Genomic DNA, 15,970 nt, shown 5'->3' with positions numbered 1-15,970 from the left:
TTTCTTGGGATCTAGGCCTTGGGAAGGTAAAGAATAAGGGCTTGCTTGGTCTTTCAAAGCACTAGCAAGTTGAGAAATTTGGTTTTCGAGCATTTTGTTGTGGGTCATCATTTCATTGAACTTTTTTGTCACTAACGGCCATATATGTGTTCAACAACTTGGTTTAATTTTCGATTATTTCCTCCAAATTGGTCCTAGAAGAAGAAGATTGTGAATAGGAATTTTCACCTTGAGTCTTTGGAACAAATCCGGGTGGGGGACCTCTTTGAGAATTATTTTGAAAATTGCCCCTACCTTGATTGTTCCAATTACCCCTATTTTGATTTTGACCATAACCTTGATTATGGTTTCCACTACCTTGGTTATGATTTCCATAACTTTGGTTTTGATTACCATAATTTTGGTTTTGATTTTGACTACTATAACCTTGATTGTTATAGTTGCCACAAGAACTTTGGTTCCCTTGGTTCCTATAACCACCACCTTGGTTATAGTTGTCAAAGTTACCTTGGTTTTGGTAATTCCTATTCCATTGACCTCTTTGATTATCAAACCTTTGCACATTATTATTTGACACATAATTCACATGCTCACTCTCACTATTATCAAAATCATCACCACATTCCGGAGAGGCATGAGGGCAATTACAAGAGTCATAATCATAAGATCCACATGCATCACAAAACAAGCAACCACTAGGCATATTATTTGAGGAGGGAGGGGATTGAGGGTTAGAAAAGGTACCTCTCCCCTTAAATTGGGAGGGAAAATTCGAAGCTTGAGAAGAAAAGGAACCTTCCAACTTGGCCTTGATTGCGGTCATTTCTTTCCCCAAGTTTGTCATTTGTGAGGATAAGTTGTTGATCGCATTTAGATGGTCTATATAGTACACCGAAGAGCCACTCTTGCTAGTTGAATCCCTCTCACCATCTTGCCAATCTCTATAGTACTTAACCACGTCCTCTATAATGTCCACCACTTCCTCTTCCGTCCGATTCATTATGGGACCTCCGGCACCCCCCATCGAGGCATGATTTTCCTTGAGGACTTAGGCCACCATAGAAAATTTGAATGACTTGATAAGTTGGAATTCCGTGGTGGGGACATTCCCTTTGATACTCTTTATACCTCTCCCATGCTTCGTAGAGGCTTTCATTAGGTCTTTGCTTGAACCCTTGAATCAAAGCTCTAGCCTCCGCCGTTTTCCTTTGTGGGTAGAATCGGGACAAGAATTCCTTGGTGACTTCGTCCCATGTTCGAAGGGAATTTGGCTTTACCTCCTTATCCAACCACTCCAAGGCTCGGCCTATGAGAGAAAATGGAAACAACTTTAGCCGGATGGATTCTTGAGAAACTCCGTTCACTTTGATAGTGTTGCAATAATTTTCGAACTCCTTGAGATGGTTCAACGGACTCTCATTCTTAGCTCCGCTATATTGTCTCCTTTCAATCAAAGCGATCATAGCCGGCCTAATTTCGAAGTCATTCGCCGGTGTTGTAGGTGGAGCAATTCCACTCTCAAACTTGTACGCACCGGGAATTCCCAATTCTTTCAAAGCAACTCTTGGTTGATCTCCCATGCCTAGTTCCTCTTTAAATCCTTCTTCGCTTGAAGAACTAAATTCAAAGGATCGACTAGCAATTCTTCTCCTTGAAAGAGTCCTTTCGATTTCCGGGTCAAAAGGCACAATGGATCGATCATGAGCTCTATGCATGCAAAACTTCAATGAAATATTAGTAGCACGGCTACAAATGTAGCCTTAAGAAACAAAATCTTTTTGTATTTTTTTTTCAATTAAAATGAAATAGACTCAACAACTAAAGCCAAGCACCAATTTCACTCCCTGGCAACGGCGCCATTTTGATAGAGGAATAAACTAGTCATTAATTGCCTATCCCAAAATCAAACACTATTTATAAAATCCTAAACCAACTTAAAACAAGTATAGGTAAGTATAGGGCCGAACCCAAAGGAGTTAGTTGGTGTTATCTTTAGCCTAAATCAAGCTATTTCGGAGATTAAAGTGAGAAAATGGTTGGTGTTATGATAGCAAAATTAGACTAATCAAGTAATTCAATAAGCTAAATGCTAGGGATATTAGTTCCACATGCTAATTCAATAATCGTGCTAATCGACAATTTCTTCGTTTGATTCAAGCATTGCAAAGGACTAACAATAGTAGCAATCAAGAGAGTTCAAGAGCTGTCTCCTAGAGGCCAAACTAGGGGTCACTATGAATGGCTAATCAAGGAAATTCACAATCAAACTCAATCAATTAAAGCAATTCTCAAATTGATGGGTCATGTCATTAAGAAATGCAATGCAATCTAGATTAATCTTATAGGTTGATCATTTCTAATCTAATTAATCACATGCAAAACTATGTCAACCAATTTAATTGCAACAATTCAATCAATCAAAGATCATCAACAAGCTCAAATTATCAATCAAGCATGTTTCCCCTTCTCCCTAGCAACTAATCTACTCACTAATCATGGTGTAACTCAAGAACAAATCACTAGAATTAGCATTGATCATCATTCTAAATCAAAATCAAGAGAAAGCAATATCAACTACAATATCCAATTCAAATCCAAGCAATACAAACAATCAAAGATGAAACTAAATCAATCAAGTAAGAGATGAACTAGAAGAAGAAAATCTTACTAACATTAATGATTGAAAATGAAGAAATCCAAGCACAATTGATCCAATGTTGAAATACAAATCCAATACCAAGAACTTCTCTCTAACTTCTCTTTCTAAAATTAAGCTAATGAAAATTATCTAAAAGTCATCTTCAAAAAGGAATTACAAGTGTATTTATAGGCAAAGAAGAAAAACGGGATTCCCGCACCCTCTCCAATAAACCCCGCGCCCGCGGAAAAATGGGTACGGAACCCATTAAAAACTCCGCGGGCTTTCTGGGCAACACCCGCGCCCGCGGATCTTCTAGCCCGCGCCCGCGGCAAAAGCGCAGCGAATCCCCTGCTCCCAAAGGGTGATCAGAGGGCCGCAATCTCTCTGGTACGAGCGGGCTCTCCAAACTACCCGCGCCCCGCGGCAAGCCCGCGGCCAGACCGCGGAGAATTCCTGGTCGAAATCTGCCAATTTGGTGCATAAGAGCCCGCGCCCGCAGCAGACTGGCAGGGCTTGATGCCCTCTCTGAGCCGATTATTTCCTCCTTGCTTAGTCAATATAGCCCATCTTGATTCCCTTGCAGAGACAAATCCTATGTACCTACAAAAACAAACAACGAAAAGGAATAAAAGGGAAAAAGGACCAAATAAAAGGGAAACACGAGGAAAACACGAAAAACACAAGGAAAGAAAGAAAGAAAGGGATTAAAGGAAAAAAGGACCAAAAATAAGATAAGAAAGCATAAAAAGGAAGATGAAATCATCCTAAAAGACTACCCTATGAGTGCCATAAATGACACTCATCACTACTTCCCTCCACCAGTGGCGTATCCAGGATTCACATAAAGGGTGTGCACAGTTTTATACTTATAGAAAATCATGTTGTAGTCAGCAAAATAATGGTTGGGAAAAATGTGTTGCGTGCAATGGGATTCGAACTCTAGACTATAGTAAAAATTCAAGAAAGACTAAAAAAACACTTGGATAATCAGCAAACTACACTTAATTATTAGTAAAAAGTTGCACCAAATTTTATTTTAATGTAGTCGCAGGGTATGCAAAGGCATACCCTTGATACATGTTGTACCGCCCCCTTCCCTCCACCATCTACTCACGCTTTCCTCCTCCACTAAAACTGCACAGGAACCACCATCTCCACCATCATATTTTCGGCGACTTCGTCGTCAAATTAAACGAAAACCCTAAGAAAAAAATAGAGAAATTAGGACATGGTTAACCATTAAAGGAGAAGGTTATCGTTCTCCTCTATTGAAACTATTTATAAGCTTCAATTACTCCAGTCTCCATTAAAGCTACTTCCACTACTGAACCCGTCGAATCATTGATACCTTATCAGATTTCTACTTCAAAGTTACAATATTAACCCTAAGTTATCTGTTGAACTTATGAATTTACCCTATTGATATACAAGTACTCCGTATTACGTAAAGAACTAAAGGTCATCCATAAAAAGAGGCAAAGAGCACAACCTCCCCCACAAAAGCCACAACTATAGTACTAGAACTCCCAAGTTGTCACTTTCCACTTCAATTCATATAAATACTCACTCCCTTCTCACCTCATCCAAAAACCTCCCAATTCAATTCTTTTTAAAAAAAACCCCAATTTTTTTCACTCTAATTCAATGGAACCACCAACACCAACACCACCCTCATCACAACCCACTACTTCACACCCAACAGACCCTTCTCCCTCTCCTTCTCAACCACCAACTCCTTCGCAACAACCTCCGTCGCAACAACCGCCGTCTACTCCTCTTCCACCCCCACAACCGCCGCAACAGCCACAATCACAACCGCAGCAACAACCACAATCACAATCACAAACGCAGCAACAACCGCAACAACAACAACAGCAACAACCACCACAACAGCAGCAACAACCGCAACAACAACAACAACAACAACAGCAACAACCACCACAACAGCAGCAACAACAGCAGCAGCAGCAGCAACAACAACACCAACAACAGCAGCAACAACACCACCACCACCAACAACAACCACCTTCAAACCCTAATCTGAACCCCACAAATTCACACCCTTCTTACCCCCAACAACAACATCAACAACAGCAACCGGTTGCATTTAGTAGACCAGCATGGTCACAACCCACATCCCAATATTCACATTTCTCTTCCCAATTTCAGTCATCAACTTCATCTCCTGCTGCCCCTCCGCCGCCGCAGAGGGGTGGCATTGCTATTGGGGTTCCTGCTCATGCTTCATCTGGTCCGACTCAACCCGCCGCCTCGTTTTCTTCCGCTTTTGGTGTCCAGTATGGTGCTGCTCTTCCTCGCAATCCTGTCAGTCTTCCCGATCCTTCTGTTGTCCCCTCTTCCTCCCCTTCTCCGGTAATTTGTTCATGTTTGTGTTTTTGATTTTTGAGTTTTTGATTTCATGAATTGGGTTGATTTGTTTTTGATTGATCGATGTCAAATACTGGAATTTGGCTTTCTGGGGTTGATGGGTCAATGCTGGATTTTTGTGGGAGTTTAAATTGAATGTTGCTTTAGGTTTTTGGTTGAAATTTGATTTTGTGCTGTGAAATTTCAAAGTATATGTTGTCTATAGATTGCTGTTTTTTGGAGCAAGAATTGGTTTTTATGCTAGAAATGGAGATTGATGAAGTAGTATTTGATCATGCTTAATTATGTTAATTTCATACTTTGTGATCACCATATGCTCAGTTGTGTGTGGAAATGGCTTTGCAGGCAAGGCCTATAATGCATGGAATGCCGAGCATGGGGATGATAGGTTCTCAGATGCGGCCTGGTGGGGTTCCGCCTTCGGCCCTTCTCCAGCAAAGAGCAATGCAGGCAGCTACTGGAATTAGATCCCAGACTACTTCCAATAATATGCCATCTGTGACCCAGGTTATGTTTGGCTTCATTGGATCTTCTTCATTGGTTTTATAATATTAGATCAAAAGTTCAGCTTTAGTGTTTCATTTAGTGAGTTGTAGTGAGTTTTTCATTTGTTTGGTATCTTTTTGTGTAAATATAAGATTGAGAATGGATAATTTTAGAGCTGCAGTAGAGGATGAGGAACAAGTCTTATTAGTAAATACACATTATATTTGCATCTTCGCTATCTCTCGTTAAAAATTTGACATGATATCTCCAATATATTCTTTTAGCTAATTTTAAAGAAGAATTGCAATAACAACAACAATGACCTTGAATTAAGTGGTAGAATCTAGGAGAATCATATTTTCCATCAAACCTAGTATACTATGGGAATATCTTGTGAATCAAATATAGTCTACTTTTATTTCTAGATAGTAATTGTATTCAATGTCTGCACTAGTATAAACAAGTGGACGACCAGCATAAAGGAAGTATTTTTCTTAAAACCCAACAATTGGGATTATATTGATAATCTGACTGAGCTACAACATCAATACTTTTATGAATACTGTCTACCCATAATCGATTGCCAACCTCCATGGGTTGGAAAATGGAATTGTGCCAAACTATTAACAACCTTATTACCACTATACTTAACAAACAATAAGACAACAAATCAAAGCTAGATAACAAGGCATAAATATCTAAAATAAATAAACAGATTGCTGCTACCCCTATTCTTGTCACTCAAAGTTTGAATTATTGGAAGACAATCACTTTCCACAGAAACATTCTTCATCTTCAGTTCTAGAGCCATGCAATTACTCAGCTCCCGAATCTCGACAAACTGAATTGATGCCCCTGACACCACTCTGCCCTCCTCATTCCTAAGAACAATTCCTAATCCCTTATCAACCTAACCTACTGCTTCCACATTCACCTTTACTTGACCTGCACTTGGAGGCGCCAAAGAAGATGTGAAAGAGTGTGTGACCCACCCTTTGAAGTAGTCGCTGCATTAGAACAACCAGAATGTAGCTCATTAATAATCTTCTTTGCTTACTCAAAAGTCTTCAATGGCTCCATTATCTCCCCTCAATCACAAATTTATTCCTAGCTCCCCAAATTGCCTAACAAGAAGTTATTAATTCCCCCAACATAATACTTGCCAAATGCTCGAAACAGGCAGCCCACCATTCAGTAAAAGAAGAGGGTTGCAAACTAATTAAATGCTCGTAAGGACTGATTTGCAGCAAGTGTGGTGCTTTTCTTTGTGAAGTCAGTAGTTTAAAATTAAGGCTGTATGCTGGTTGATGCATCTAGTTTTACTGTGGACGGTTCTAGTTGAAGTACGTGTGTTTGCATTGTTTGAGAATTAATAATTTAAAATTGATCAGTGGGATAATTTAGTGTTTTCGGAATCTGGTGCTTGTGTCTAGTTGGGTTCCATGAGAGGTTTTTATCTCGTATATGTAATTTAAATAAGTTGAAGAAGCGTTATCTTGAGAATGATAGCATAATTCATGTCCCTTGGGAATAGTCCTTGGTGTTTGGGACATTCAAATATGTCTAGATTCAATTCAGTAAGATACATGGTGGAAGGCTAACTTAAGTTATGAAAAGATACATGGTGGAAGGCTAACTTTAGTTATGTAAGCTTTATGCTTTCATTACATTGTAACCTCATTCATCTTCCTTTAGATGATGTACAATCATTAACTAAACAAATAGCCCATGGCTTCCTCTCTTGCTCTTTCTCATCCCTTCACATTGTTCAATTTTTTTTTCTTTCTCCAACACCCACCCCACTCAAGAACTAATAAAAAGTAGTTCATCTACTTTATGCTATTAGTGCTATGCACCACCACATGCTTTCTCTTATGCTTAGTGAATTGGTGATTTATTATCAAAGTACATAGTAAAGTGATAATAATGATTAGATTTTAATCGTCATAGCAATATAATAATGGAAAAAAGTAAATAAGCAATTACCATGATTAATTAGCAAAGAAGAAATTAAGAATATCATAATTATTTGGAAAATTTTTAAATTACCACCCAAAAATGTATTCATTTTCAAAATAACCACCCGTTTAATTTTTTATTTTATTTTACCACCCCTTAAATTAAAAAACTACTCAGATTACCACCCATTTCAAAATTCCGATGAAATTCTGTTATGAGGATCCACCCAATGGCTAGTAACGACTATGTCTAAACATTACAATCAGCTATGTCTTCACTTCACCTCCCCCTTAAACCAATTTATTTAGTACAAGACAACCTAAAACCAAAAGAAAACAACTAAAAAAACCAAGAGCATGCTGTCTAAATTACCACTACAACTGATCATCTTCTTCCTTTCACCACTAAGAGTCGTTGGGTTGTGCCCACATAAGAAAAATCCACTTGAATTTTGAAATGGGTGGTAATCTGAGTAGTTTTTTAATTTAAGGAGTGGTAAAATAAAATAAAAAATTAAACGGGTGGTTATTTAGAAAATGGATATATTTTAGGGTGGTAATTTAAAAATTTTCCTAATTATTTTATGGAGAGAAAAGAAGTCCAAATGGAGAAAATTGAAAATAAATCAATATGGGTGTATAGCATTTAAACTATATGACGTCAAAAAGTTTTTGTTGAAGAGAATTCATACTAAGCCCTATATTTTTTTGAACTTATTTTCACTTATTATAGAGAAATTGAGTTCATGTAAGAGCTAATAAAAATAGGAAAAAATAAGTTCTGATGAGTGAAGTTTCATGTTCAATCGACAACCAATATAAGTAAAAATATGTTGTGATGTGTTTGTTATATTCAAATTAGTTATAAGATAAGCTCAAATAAAAATTAGGGGAATTGAACCTGAAATTGGACTGATTGGGCATGCTTAAGATCACTACTTGGGGGTACAATTGGATGTTACTCACCAGAATGACAAGTTTTGGTGCGTAGTCTTCTTAGGACACACTAGCGATCATTATATTGTTGAGCTATCAGCCAATTTTTTGATTTTTTTTTAACTTAGTCGGTTCATGTAGGCCCACTTCTGTATGAACTTTAATTGAGTCATGATATAATCATTTTATAGTTCATGAACTTGTAAAGACATGTTAACATGAATGTGGTCCACTAATTAATTTTTATTTGTGAATTGTGAAATATGGATTATGGAGTAAGTTTTATCCATAAAAGTTGGTTCATGGACCATATTCATGACATAAAATTGTTTGAAGGCTATGCTGAAGTATAAAAATTGAGCTTATGTAATGACAAGTTTATGAATTATTGATGGAATGAACCAAATCATGTCTTGATTCATGCATGAGTGGGTTCTGTACCATCTCATGGAATTAAGTTTTTTTTGGCTAATTGCAAACTCAAATACTTGTGAAGTCGCTGTTTTAGGGTGCACTAGCCAAAATTATTTCAATTTTTTTTTTAAAAGTTTGTCGGCAAGGCTAATGTGGCGTGCATACCAATCTAAGCTTCATACTTGTATGTTGCTTAGATTTTTCTAATTATATCCACGACACGACTAAATAGTTTTCAATGACATTTTTTCTATAATATAGAAAAAAAAAATGGAACTTATAAATAGGCACCCATATTGATTTTTTTTTTTTTTTTTTTTTTTTGAAGAAAGAAGGCACCCATATTGATTGATTTTTACTAGTGGTAATTGTCATTATTATTTTTGTTAAGGGTGTATTTTTGTAATCACCAATTGGCCTACGTAATGGGGAATTGTGTTTGGTGTAAGATAGAGTAAAATGTGGAGGGCTATAGCAATTAACAATAGTGGGATGGCATACTTTTTTTTTCAGTTGGCCGAGTTTTCAAGAAAAAATATGTCATGACAAGAATGATGTGGGCGAGCATGATAGAGACCGAGTGTCATATTTTTTTTTGGAAAATTTGTAAATTACCACCCAAAAAGGGTGTCCTATTTTGAAATTACCACCCATTAAAAAATTAATTTTAAATAACCACCCATTAAATTAAAAAACATTTCAGATTACCACCTTTTTTGAATTTCCGGTGGAATTTCCGGTCGTGGGTCCCACCTTATTAACTTCCCTCCTTTTTTTTCTTCTTTTCTTCGACCTAACACTCTGTCTACTCCATTAAACTCAAAATTCAGCTTCTCTCACCAATTTCCTCATTTAATTCTTCCAAAATCATCAATTTTTTCCCTCTTTCTTCCTTTATTTCTCTGTCAAATTCTCAACCACCCCTTTAGGGTTGAATCAAAACCCTAACTTCACTTATCCTCCTCCATTTCTGCAAGACATAATCCAAAACAAAAAAAGAACTAGCTTACAACTTCATGCAACAATGAATCATTCAAATCTTTCTTTCACAAAACACAGTACATAAGATACAATTATTCAACATAATAACACAATCATTCAACAAATTTGGACAACATCAACTTAAATTAGCAGAAATCTCACAAAATCGCCCAATTAATTGCAAATAGGTAACCTAATTGCAAAAAACCCCAATTTAATTACCCTAGGAACCCTAATTCCTAAATTGGCGAAAACCCTAATTTATGAAGTAAATGATTCTTACCTTAGATGCGAATTGAGAGTGTGAACTTCAGTAGATAACTTCTTCACACAGTACCCATTCAAATTTGGGAAATTTGGATGAAATTTAGAGCAAAATTTGTGAATTCAAGTTGGAGAATTTATGAACAAGAGAAATCGGGGAGGGAAACAGTCAAAAGAGTCAAATTAGCCGTTAATAGCCGTTATGTGGGACCTTCAACCGGATATTCCACCGGAAATTCAAAAAAGGTGGTAATCAGAAATGTTTTTTAATTTAGTGGGTGATTATTTAAAATAAATTTTTTAATGGGTGGTAATTTCAAAACAGTACCCCTTTTTGGGTGGTAATTTACAAATTTTCCATTTTTTTTTTTTTTGTGTCATTTTCGTATGAGCTGCTCACTTCACATTGCCTTGCCATGAAGTGGGTTTAATTTTTATCGATTTGGAATAACTTCTGTAAGATTTTTTCCCTAAAGCTATATTTGATGAAAAATTTTAGTAAAGGAGGAGCATAATTGCATGTCTTTGTTTAAGCCTTGTTGTATGGGGCTACAAAATCTTCTATTTGAAGGGTGAATGTTGATCTTTTTGAAGGGTAATGCCAATTCTTTACATGAGTTTTATGTCTGTGTTGGCTATTCTAGTGAGGATGGATTGCATTTTACCTGGAGGGAGAAGGTCGAATGTTGACCTTATTGAAGAGCTATGCCAAGTCTTCATATCAATTTTACATCTTTGCATGTGCAGCTATAGTAGGAGAATATCCAAATAATATTTTTAGAATCAACTGATCAAGGTTTTCTACTTTTCCATGAATTCTATCCAAATATAGTTGAATTTTATTGGCATGAAATTCATTTATATATTTAAGAAAGATGTAAAGATAAAGTCCTTGTTTGATATGACCCAAGGAGTAGCCTACCCTTGGAAGAAAGTCTTTAATGTAAGACACAGTGTTCGGGTTTGGTTGTTGAGAATACCTAGTTTCTTGGAAATGGAGTTTGCCCAGGTTGGAGTATCTAATTTGTTGTTACAATTTGGGGCAAGGGTTTAGAGTACTTTTTGGATGATGTTATTTCTATGATGTTTCAGTTCCCTTCTTTACAACAGCTGTAGTAAGAAAGCTACATGGTATGAAGTGGTTTGTGGAAATGAGAATGCAAAGAATTGGGACATTATCTTTAAAATGCTAAAATTCTTGATGATATGGAGGTGCTTGTAGTGTTTAGCTTAATTCTTGAAGTGACATTTGAATCCACCGACCAAAATTCTGCAATTGGTTGAATTCAAAATATTCAAATCAGCTTGTTGGAAGTTCTGCAAGTTGACAGGGTAATTAACACTAATTCTCAGAGCTACTGATTTAGACCTTTCTAGAGGCCTCTCTTTCTCTTATTCATTCTTTATTTCTCTGAAATGCACTCTTTTTAAACAATATATATTGTTAATACCTTTTGGTTCCTTGTTCCTAGTTGCTCTTCTTGTGGTATTAGCATTTGTGTTTGTCTCTTGTTGGAGTTTATTGTGTCGGACCCTGGTTAGTTCGAGTAAACTCACTCACCAAATTACAAGACTATGCACTAATATATAGTTGAACAAAAAGCCAAGAGCAACGTGGGTTCTATTATTGGCAAATGTCGTTTGAAACTTAGGAGTGAAAATTTTATGAAGTAGTGCCTTTGTTGCTTTTCAGCAACTAATGTGCACTTGTGGTTTTACATTTCAAATCATTAGTAATCTTGAAGAAGGATAAGCTCTATGAGCTTCACAATTTTGCTTCTTTATTTATTTTTTTGACAAACACTGAGCAGAAACTTTACATTGAAAAAACTTGATTTTGGTTCCTTTTTTTTTTACATTGATATTCCTTTTTTTTTCTTTACATATGCTCCTTAGATTTGATTATGGCTATGACTCTATGAGAGTAATTTTTTTTATTTGTTTTATTTATTTAATTTTTTTTTGACAGCTTATATTTCAATTGGCTCAGAACATTTGTAGTAGTAGAGTATTTAATGTTTAATTTTGTACACAACTGGAATTTAATTAGAAGACACTGTGAGTCTTGATGATTTCAAGTTGATGGATTGATGGGTTCTCAAATAATAATAAATTACACGTATCTATTTTGAGTTCTCAGTTTGTCAGGTATCTGATGATGTATATGTTTAAAGGACTTGGGTATTGAAGTGTTTGTCAGGTGACTTGTTTGATATCTACAATTCTACATGATATTATTATAATATTATAGACTGAGAGTTTTCACTTTCATCAGGATAAAGTGTTTGTCTGTGACTTGTTTGATATCTACAATTCTACATGATATTATTATAATATTATATTTACTAAACATATAATAGCACAAAATTATTCCTAAGTGGGGCTTTGATCACAAAAGTCCCTTAACTACGGGTGTCACAGAGAACCACTCTTAAGCTCTAATTTCAGTAATTTGTTTTCCAGTCAACATCTTCTACTAGCTTTTGTTGATTAATGTGAATGTATATCTATACTTTTTAAAATGTAAGCATTTCTGCCCTTTTTTTGGAAGAGAGAAATGCTGAAAGTTGTAAGTGGATATGAATCTTCATACTAGATGTAAGGTTTGACTGATTTTTTTTTTTTTGAGGGAAAATTTAAGGCTTAAGGTTTGATTGATGAATGCTACATAAGGGTTGGCTTATATAATTTTACACTTGAAGTTGGATTTTTAGTTGAAGGCCCCACCAAAGGGGAGTTTTTGCTGACAACCAGCTTATTTACCCACCCCTTTCTTTATTTGGCCCTTGTTGTCACCGCTCATGCTCTTCTTTTAGCATGCCCTTTGTTCCCATTGTTTTATTGGTTGTATGTGTCACATATATACTTAGCTGTTTGTTGTGGACTTGCGGTGATCAAAAGTTATTGCATTTCTGTATAATTTTTTATTCGCTTGTCATTCGCTGTATGTAATCTACTTTCTGTGCCTAGACAATGTAATGATGTGGTATACGCAATCTGTTTTCTAAATATGCAGAATTTCCAAGGACATGGCATGTTGAGGGCTTCTTCTGTAACTTCACCAAATACATCAACGCCCAGTACATCACAAACCCAGCAGTCTCCACATCAGCCATGGTTGTCTGCTCAACAAGGGCGCCCCCCTTTGCCCTCTCAACCTTTTAGACCCCAGGTGAATCCCCAGTCACTACAGCAGAGACCTCATATCCCTCAGCAGCCACCTCAGCCCGTTCAAGCAAATTCCCAACCACAGCAATTATTGCAATCACAACCGCAACAGCAATTACATCCTTCTCAACAGCAACAGCAATTACATCCATCTCAACAGCAACATCAATTCTTATCATCTCCGCAGCAGCAGCAGCAGCAGCTACATTTTTCAGCATCAAATCAGTCTCAAGAGAATTATGGACAACAGCTCCCAGCATCAAGAGTGTTGCAACCTTTACCTAATCAACAACAAATTGTCAGGGTACAGGGATCAGCAAATCAGAAGCCTCCCTCCTCTGCAACGGGGCAAGTAGCCACTGTCCATTCTGGTCCTATTGAGAATCTAAGTGCTGCAGAAATTCCTGAACCTTGTAGCACAATACTCAGCAAGAGAAGCATCCAGGAGCTTGTGAACCAGGTGAATGATCTTTACCATCTACTATTTTCCCTTGCATGGTTTCATTGGTCAAGATTTCTGAATATTTTAAGTTCTCACGCTTGATCAACAGATTGATCCATCTGAGAAATTAGATCCTGATGTTGAAGATGTTCTAGTCGATATTGCTGAAGATTTTATTGACTCGGTGAGTTTGAACCTTCACCTCCTTTATTCTGATAACCTTTGAGTTTTAACCTTCACTTCCTTTATTGATCAATATTGCTGAAGATTTGATTGGCTGGTCAATTTTTTTAGTTAAGCTTAAAAAATTATCTTGGTACATATGAGATAGTGCTGAGAATGCTGTACAGACCCCTTTCCCCCTCTTATTTTAGGTGGTGGTAAATATTATGGGATGTAGCTATTTTGAGTATTTCTTATACCATTGAATTGCTTATGCTCATATTCTGCTGGTTGTAAGGCTCTTATCAATGACATACTGTGTTTCAGTTTGTGCTACTGATTTACTGAATAATTCAATTCCTTAACTGATTTAGTTATATGTTGTACACCTTTTGTTTTATATATATATATTCCAAATTTCTTCTTGTTTGAAGCATGTTGTCACCTTTGACATCCTGGAAGCTGCATCCTCACTGTACTCTTCTTGTCAATCAATTATGAAACATCTTTACTATATCTTACTCAAATCTCCCATGCATCAAATTAATATGATAATGCTGTTGTGCATCATTTTTGAGCAGGTTACGACATTTGGCTGCTCATTGGCCAAACATAGGAAGTCAAACACATTGGAAGCAAAGGACATATTGCTGCATCTAGGTCAGTGACGTGGATAATACATATACATAACGTGTACTGTCATATCATACTTTTTAAGCTATCAATATCTGGTTTGTCTATATTCTAATTTGTGAATGTGTTTTGTCATTGCAGAAAGAACTTGGAATATGACTCTTCCAGGGTTTACTGGAGATGAAATTAAGACCTACAAGAAACCAGTAAGCTACTTTCAGATAATGTGCTAAAGAACAATGAGACATGAAATATACTTAATAGAAAACTAGACATGAATAATCTTGATCAATCCCACCTTTCTGTTATTCAAGAATCATTCCAGCTTTATGAAAATAATCGGAAGTGTTATTCTTGTATACAATAGCTGGCCTAACAAAGACAAGGAAAATAACAGTAGAGATAAATTTAACCAAATTTTTTGTATTACTCAGGATTATTTCCTGAAAAATGAAAAGGTGGGATTTTTTTCCTTGAATGTGGTTGAAATTTTGAGTTCTCCATGTAAGTTTTTTGTTTCATTAATTGATTTACTACGTATCATATTGATGATCTGTTTTGGTTTCCATAGGTTGTTAATGATGTTCACAAAGAGCGCCTAGCACTGGTACTTGATGATTTTATTTGTGGATTCAACTTTATTATTCTCTAATATGTACTTGCCTTGACTCTGTTTCTCATTTTCATCTTTGGGCAGATAAAGAAATCTCTCACTGGAGCTGACAATAAAACCTCTGCCGGACCAGCTACTGGAAATGTTAAAGGGCATTTGGCTAAAGCAACTCCCAATGTGGTGGGATCATGAGTCTCGTTTGACTCGTCTTTGCTTCAGATGATATATTGGTGACATTCTATTCTTGAGGCTCAAATTATTTGGCCTCATGTATTTTTGTAACTCAGATTATGTGACCTAACTCTGAGCTCCTGAAGGCCTTTTTTGGGGAGTAACAGCTGCTGTGAATCTAGCTTTTGGTTTGGAACTGTTAGCTTTCCAACTATTAGTGAATAGCATCTGTTCTTTAAGGGGGAAAATTGTAAAGGGAAGGAAGGCCGATTAGGGAAGGCAAGGAAGAGTTTTGTCACATACCAACCACTAATTTTATGAGTGGTATAGAGAGATGATATTGGATGATCGGAATATCAGGTAATGATTATCTTAATTTACAGCATTAAAAACATTTGCATATATATACTCCTATTTAGGAAGCAAACGGTGGGAGACATTGTAGAGATGTGAAGCTTTGTGTCGCCTATTCTAACTACTCGTACGTAATTAACATTGAGCATCCATTGTCATGCTGTTTGTATTTTGGTTAAACTCATCTCTTTTGGTATGCTATTGGAAAGTTATACAAGTATTCTCTGCATTACTACTGATTGTATATGGGAGAATTGGTCAGGTCTGCTGTATATTGAGTAAACGTAATAGGAATATTTACTACGTTTAGAAAATTTTCATCTTCAGCAGCATCTGATTTGACGTTTTTAAATGCGTTT

The 15,970-nt window shown here is 36.4% G+C and overlaps 1 protein-coding gene and 1 non-coding gene across 2 annotated transcripts; both read left to right on the top strand.

Annotated features, from left to right (window-relative positions):
* Positions 1-1,089: 1,089 nt before the first annotated feature.
* On the top strand, positions 1,090-1,195 carry LOC145625974 (small nucleolar RNA R71). The gene has a single exon (XR_014110863.1). It is a non-coding gene; the product is annotated as a small nucleolar RNA R71 (small nucleolar RNA).
* Positions 1,196-4,240: 3,045 nt separating this feature from the next.
* Positions 4,241-15,746, top strand: LOC145623786 (transcription initiation factor TFIID subunit 12-like). Its single transcript, XM_081676654.1, has 8 exons — positions 4,241-5,014; positions 5,375-5,536; positions 13,085-13,696; positions 13,788-13,862; positions 14,422-14,500; positions 14,615-14,679; positions 15,045-15,080; positions 15,171-15,746. Exons 1-8 carry the CDS (start codon positions 4,286-4,288, stop codon positions 15,276-15,278), a joined length of 1,866 nt encoding a protein of 621 aa, XP_081532780.1. The 5' UTR covers positions 4,241-4,285; the 3' UTR covers positions 15,279-15,746.
* Positions 15,747-15,970: the final 224 nt, after the last annotated feature.

This window comes from Chenopodium album, chromosome 3, assembly GCF_948465745.1.
Source record: "Chenopodium album chromosome 3, dcCheAlbu1.1, whole genome shotgun sequence".
NCBI classification, from domain to species: Eukaryota; Viridiplantae; Streptophyta; class Magnoliopsida; order Caryophyllales; family Amaranthaceae; genus Chenopodium; species Chenopodium album.
The sequence above is the reverse complement of the archived record's forward strand: the minus strand, read 5'-3'. Positions and strand labels throughout refer to the sequence as shown.

What these genes read in the sequence shown, in the direction of transcription:
- LOC145623786 (XM_081676654.1), top strand. Translation starts at nt 4,286, where the DNA reads ATGGAACCACCAACACCAACACCACCCTCATCACAACCCACTACTTCA. An exon ending in CCTCTTCCTCCCCTTCTCCG is followed by an intron (nt 5,015 to 5,374) that starts GTAATTTGTTCA and finishes ATGGCTTTGCAG; the next exon opens with GCAAGGCCTATAATGCATGG. An exon ending in GGACATATTGCTGCATCTAG is followed by an intron (nt 14,501 to 14,614) that starts GTCAGTGACGTG and finishes TTGTCATTGCAG; the next exon opens with AAAGAACTTGGAATATGACT.